We start from the raw sequence: 7,149 nt of genomic DNA on the forward strand, positions 1-7,149 counted from the left end.
TACAATATTCAAAGCATTTTATTTTATTTAATCAAAGAGACCAAAGCCCATATCATCATCAGATTCTTCCTCTGGCTCTTCTTTCTTTTCTTCCTTTACTTCAGCAGCTGGGGCTGCAGCAGGGGCAACTGCATCAATACTGCTGCTGACGCCGCCACCACAGGATGGCATTGATGAAATTAGTGCTGAACCTGCAATGAGAAGTTTATTGACACCACTTTACAACACAGAAAGATTTGGGAATACAACACCTATAAAATATTATGTCTCGTGTGATGATCTGTGTAGAATATGTGAACACTATTAGCATGGACTTTGCTTTGCTTTACAGTACAGTACTTTAATTATCTTCACTTATTAAAACTTCGCAACACTGCATTTAATTACTGTATCTGGTTCACCTTGTAAAAGTCCAATACATATGCTTTCTCTGAATGACTTAATCAATTGCCCAGTTTTCAAATTAAACTCCCAAAATACATTTAAAAAAGGTTTATTTTTTAGAAATAAAATGAACTCGAAAGCATTCCAAAAATCTGGTTTATAGCACAGCAGAAATATGATGACTGCATTTACAAACTGTGGAGGTTGAAACCTAGAATCTACAGCCCTGACGTGCATAACTGGCAATAAATAGAAAGACCATTTAGCTATCTAATTCAGAAAATTGATGCATGAATCTGTGATGGTCAAACTCAGGGAGAGGACAGGGAGAATTTCCTTTTATAGTGCAGGTAGGTATTAGTCCAATACCGTATATAATGCACAGTTCCTACTCCATTAACAAGTAGTAGTAGTTCAATTTACAAGATTTCAGTTAACTAATTAGCTTCCATAAGGATTTTGTTATATTAACAAGTACAACTTCTAACGACAGCCTGACGAGAAACTCGCTTTGGTGCGCGCATCAGCTGATTGGCTAGTCCGCCAATACAGTAATCGGTTCTATGTTTACTTTTGTTTCCAGTGGAGTAAATATCGAGAAAGCTGTGCCCTTGAATATTTTTGCATTTTTTATATTAAAATTATTGGTTATTCTGAAATTTAGTTAACATACTGATAATACTGTATATACAGTACAGGGTATAATTTTGTGCGCCCATCAGCCGATCGAATCGCCTGCCAACACTTCTCAGTTTAACTTTGTTTACAGTGGAGTGAACATCAAGTTTGTTGGTCGCTTGAATATTTTTGCATATTTACACTAAAATTATTGGTCATTCTGAAAATTAGTTACCATACAGTATTGATAATATACAGTGCAGAGATTATTAAGAAATACGAAGAAGGCACCAATGCACTCTAGAAAGAATATGGCATGTCATCATAGACTGCCTCTGCAATCAGCTGTTTGCTATGTAAACAAAGCTGCCAGGAATATGACATACACACCACAAAGTAAGGTAAAATACAGTATATTCTATTGTTTTTTGTTCACTATTGTGTAACAAATAATAGCTTTTATTATTTGTCCCTAATTTAATACATCATATTTTATGTAACAACTTACTCTTATATTGTCTTTATTATTCTTTGTTTATTTATTTATTTACATATTCTTACTTCTTTCTTTTACTTATACTTGAGAGAGGTAGTGAGAAGGTAATTGTTTACATTTGAGGAGGGGGTGTGAGGGGAGGAAAGTACAGGACTAACGGTTTGTGGTTAGGTTAGAAAGGCCTACACCAAGGGGAGACTCAGGGATTCCGGTTATGGGGACTACGATATCAATACTTCACAGAGGGGAAAATACAGGATAGCTAATATACAGGTACTCCCCGATTTACAACCACCCGGATATACGACTGCCTCAGCCGTACCAAAATTTTTTCAAATTACGTACGTATTTTCCAGTACCAAAACGTTTCCGTCCCATACAAGTGTGGCGTGGGCTGGGCCGCCTCGTGGTGTACAGCGTCCACGCCATAACGCGCTCAGTTAGTGTTTGGCCGTCGTTATTGTCGGTAGTGCTCGCACTGTGTACTGACAATATTTTCAATATTTTCGGTTTTAGTTCCCTTTAAAATGAATGGCAAGCGTAAAAGTGAGAGTTCTGGTGGTGCTTAGAAGAAACAAATGGCAGAGGCATTTGATACTATTAATAAGGGGATGCAAATGTTTGACGAAATGGATAAAAATGTTGAGCGTTTTGCAAAAGTTGACAAAATGATCCAAGATGCACTTGCTTGCTACAGGGAGATTTACAATGAAAAGAAAAGGCAAACTGCAGTCTAAATTGGACATATATTTTAAGAAGTCCCACAATGCTGTCTCCTCACACCCCACCAGTGCTGCCTCTTCACTCCCTAAAGATGATCCAATACTTTCAACAAGCATGTTATCCCGTCTGAAGAAAGCGATATTGGTGACCCACCCAGCCCTGTCTCCTCCTCTGCTTCATCCAATTAATGTAGTCTCCATGTTTAATTAAAAAATTATTGGAGCCCCATGCACATTCAGCTGACTACATTAAAGGTAACTGCATAGTAACACTTTATTAATTTTTCATTATTGTTTACTTTTGCTGTACAGTACTGTATTTCATTTTAGATTTTCTAAGTATTATTTTTTTGCATTTTCGACTTACGACCAATTCGACTCACGACCTGGATTTGGGTCCCTAACCCCGTCGTAAGTCGAGGACTGTGTGTATATATGTGTGTGTGTATATATGTGTGTGTGTATATATATATATATATATATATATATATATATATATATATATATATATATATATATATATATATATATATATATATATATATATATATATATATATATATACATACATACATATATATATATATATCTCACCGTATTACTGCATAACACCAAAGACATGCATGACAATGTTTTAGTCAACACAAGGGAACTGAGAACTAATCATAATGGTTCTTCATTTATTAACGACATTACTCAAATTGAACAGTTACACTTGAAAACAATAAACATAAATCCCTAGCTGGCTAACCAAGGGGTCCATTAATCAATACATTTTGGGAAACGGATCAAAGCTAATAGGTACTCTCGTTATAGCCACCATATGAGGAGGTGACACCCAGGACACAACCACACTTAACTCTTACCCAACGCAGACTCTGCTATTCAAATGGCGTCAACCTACAACGGACCCCAAAACTTTCATGGCGTCACGCCTCGTAGGCTTTCTAATTGGTCAAAGACAGGCCTAAAGCCTTCACACTATTGGCTCGGAATTGGCGGGAAACTCATGACATCGTTACAATTGTACAGTATACTGTACAGTACTGTATTTTGTTTATATTTAATGTTTTGTTAATTCTATTGCCGGTATACGTACAGTACATTGCATGTACTTTTTCTGAGGGTTGGAACCAATTACCCAATATCCCATTGAAATAATAAATTCAGTTAACAAAATTTTCAGTTAATGACTGACTCTGTGGAACCAATTGTGCTCGTTAATCGAGGGACCACTGTATATGTGGGTTAGTGATAAGGACATCAAGCTGTAAAACTTGCTTCAAATTTGATTGACAACAAAAAAGTACCGGTAATCACGACAAACAGCTGTATTGAGATGATAAGATAATTCTTAAAACACTGGTGCCATGGGGCCTAATGGGTTTTTCCAAAACACCATTATCCAGGATGATCCACTTTCTGTGTCCAGCTCCCTTGAACATCCCCCAAGGGATGTGGGAAGACCAGAATGTGAATTGTCTGATTAGAGCTTGGCTATAACATGGAATTTCAGGGTCAATCCCTAATTACAGCTCCTCCCCGACTTACAACGGGGTTAGGGACCCAAATCCAGGTCGTAAGTCAAAAATGCTTAAATAATACATAGAAAATCTAAAATGGGTGTCTTTTTCTTCTCAGCACCACAAAACTCTCACTTTTAAGCTTGCCAGCCATTTTAAAGTGAATTACAAACGAAAAATTTTTCAGTACACAGCGCAATCACTGACGTTGGGACTCGAAAATACGTAATTTGAATTTTTTTTAGTACGACTGAGGCGGTCATATGTCCGGGTGGTTGTAAGTCGAGTAGGTCGTAAGTCGGGGAGGAGCTGTATAGCCAAATCACATCTCAAGGTAGTAGGAAACAGCTGAGCTACAAATGGTCCCCACTCTTATGTCCACAAATATGAACCTTGTCTAAAAAGGCTGGACTTTTAAGATGGTTCATTTCCCTCTGCAAAACTTCTTTTCGAAGACAATACCAAAAACATCACCTTACAGTGTATGATTTCAATTTCCTCTGCAAAAGATGAAACCATGTAATAAAAAAGACCTAAATATGCTTTCCCTTCCTAAATTGGAAAAGATAACACCACTGGTTCAAAACAGCCTTACAAAGCTAGCCCGAGTCAAATTGACCATACAAGGAATACCACAGGTAAACCATGATTCATGAAAAGGTGATGTTCCTGAACAACCTCTCATAAAGCAATGCACCTTTTTCCATAGACCCCATTTCAAAAAGCTGAGATATATTCATAAGAATAAATGAAGAAGTCTCAAAATAATACAAAACATTGATGTACACAATGATTAAAAGACAATCATAAACATAATAAAATAAATATATGTAGTAGAGTAATAGTTTTACACCTGTACAGTCGGAGTCAAAAGTTCGCTCCAGCCCAAAATGAAGCCGCATCGACCCCAAATGAGATGAAACGGTCAGGGTAAGTCAGTTTGGAGACTCATTCCAATGATCAATTTCACCACGGGAAGCGAACTTTTGTTCCCGACTATACTTAAAGAGAAAGCAGACCAGATTTGAAATAGTGAACAATATGAAAAAATAATCTATAATAATTATACTGTACTGTATTACCCAAGTACAGTAATACATTGACATACCTTGGGCAATAAGGTTGTTTAAATTCTTGCCTTCCAACTTTTCAATGAGGACTGCTAGTTGTTTTTCATCAGCCTCTACACCAACACTGCCAAGGATGGACTTGATGGTGGCAGCTGTGGGTTGATTAGTGCCCATGGCTGCTAAAAGGTAGGCGGCTATGTGACGCATTCTGTGAACATGGCCAAATAAGTTATGTCAATTGCTACTTATTGCAAGGGGATGCAATCCTGCCTTCCCAGTTAAGAAGGGCACTAATGAAGTCCTAAATATAATGCCCAGTTCCCATCCAGTAAATAGAGTTGCTGATAGAAAGAACATTCAGCCATAAAAGTAACTAGGACACCACTCCATCAGGTCATCTCAGGTAACTAATGCAAGTGTGAAACAGTGATTATGATGGAAGCAGCTCTTCTTCCCAATTACCATATTTTAAGGCATATAAGATAGCACTTTTTGTGTGAAAAATGGCAAAAAAAAGTCAGCCTGGATCCTATAAGTTGAATTGAAACAGTTTACTATTTAGCCAGAAAAACAGATACAGAGTGGATAGTAATAACAATATCAACATGGCTGAGCCAGTTGTGAACCTGAGCTCTCCTGTGAAGTTGCACATTCCTCTACTTCAAAACCCTATCCACTTTCAACAAGTAGTATTGTTGGTAATTTTATTAATAAAATACTAAAAAATATAAATTTCCAACAGAAATGCTATAGAAGAATAGCGTCTTAGAATTGTCTAAACTACCGATTCCAAAACTTAAAATCCTATAATTCGCTGGCTAACCGAAACGCTAATTTTACTCACTTCTTGTAGTAGATACAGAAAATAAAAAAAAATACGTTACCCGGTATTATTATATTCTGGTCATCCAGGGAGTCTTAGGATTTTAGGTTAAATTAGATAAAGTTCCTTGGTTCTGTGGCTACATTGGTTAGGTTAGATCAAAATCATTCAAAACACGTCGGTACAGGTATTGCAGTTTGGGCCAATACACGGCCGACTGTTTTAACCATCCCCAACCTTTAGATCTCCTTATTTGGAGTATTTCTATCCCCATTTCAACCAGGGGGCAAAAAATAATAACATCAGAAATGAATTTTTAAGTTTGCCATACTTCGGGGGGGTTTTAACTCTAAAACGAGTACTTTCCCCAGGAAATAAATATCAAATTTGATTAAATCACATCAAAATACACAGGATTAATGAATTTCTAGGGCATATTGGCTGAAACTGCAATTATACCAACACGTAAAATAGCAGTGGATATTTTGCCATGACCAGCAAGTTCCTACTAATTCTACTTTACTGTGTATATGCGGATTGGCTATAAAACTACAAAGCACAGAACCTATTAGAACCTAACCTAACCTAAGTTCCTAACCTGTGCACAGTCATTTCTATTTTCCTATCATCCAAACATCTCTAGCAAAAATGAACAAAGTGGATATTTTGCCATTTTGTTCGCCAGTAATGGACAATTAGCCAATGAGAGCGCACTCACGGTAAAATAGCATTAGTGAGAACGAAATCGAACAACCCCATTTGGTGTTAGAAGGCTCCAGTATTACTTCCTTCCTTTTTTTCTTTTCTTTTTTTTTCTTGTAATAGTGGAGGTAACAATTATCACCAGAATTATATATGAGGGTCATTTTTTCCAATAGGCCCGCTCCATTCTTATGTTAACCGGTCACTGCAAAATATCCACTATGTTCTGTTTATGGGGCATGAAACAATTTTCCTTGACTAGAAAATTTCTCTGAAGTGCTCCCTTCCTACAGTTTAACGTCTACAGTAGTTTTTCACTTAAATAATATTCAGTGAAAACATACAATGGTAACCACGTCATTTTTTTTAACCAACAAAGATGTTAATAGCTTGTGCCTGGTAACACATTTATTCTCCAAATTTCGAGAACTTCGGGATGTTATTTTCAAACTAGAGCACGAAATTACAAGCTGAGGGTGGAATTAATGCACAAGAACCCAGTACAATACTGACTCCTGTGTCAATAATTATATATCTACCCAGGTTGAGACACACCACTGTACTAATGAACTGTATTGACATAAGTCTTCCCACCAGGACTAAAACAGTAACCACACACGCATGCTCTACCTTTATATGAACATGCACGGGGGTCAGAAAGGTAAAATATTGCCTATATTATGCATTAAATCTTACTTGAAGTGTGGCTTTTCCGACGGCACGTGTAGAGTCGTCGCCGCAAACTGTGAGAGGAACGGGCTGTATTTTAACTTGGTGGACTCTATCCCTTAAACCAATCACAACTCGGGTT

The 7,149-nt window shown here is 37.1% G+C and overlaps 1 protein-coding gene across 1 annotated transcript; it reads right to left on the reverse strand.

Moving 5' to 3' along the window:
* Nucleotides 1-7,149, reverse strand: LOC121875689 (60S acidic ribosomal protein P2-like). The gene is made up of 3 exons (XM_042380317.1): nt 7,035-7,149; nt 4,852-5,021; nt 1-191 (listed from the first exon to the last, which is right to left on the reverse strand). Exons 2-3 carry the CDS (start codon nt 5,018-5,020, stop codon nt 28-30), a joined length of 333 nt encoding a protein of 110 aa, XP_042236251.1. The 5' UTR covers nt 5,021; nt 7,035-7,149; the 3' UTR covers nt 1-27.

Source organism: Homarus americanus, unplaced genomic scaffold, assembly GCF_018991925.1.
Source record: "Homarus americanus isolate GMGI-L3 unplaced genomic scaffold, GMGI_Hamer_2.0 scaffold22250, whole genome shotgun sequence".
Classification (NCBI taxonomy): Eukaryota; Metazoa; Arthropoda; class Malacostraca; order Decapoda; family Nephropidae; genus Homarus; species Homarus americanus.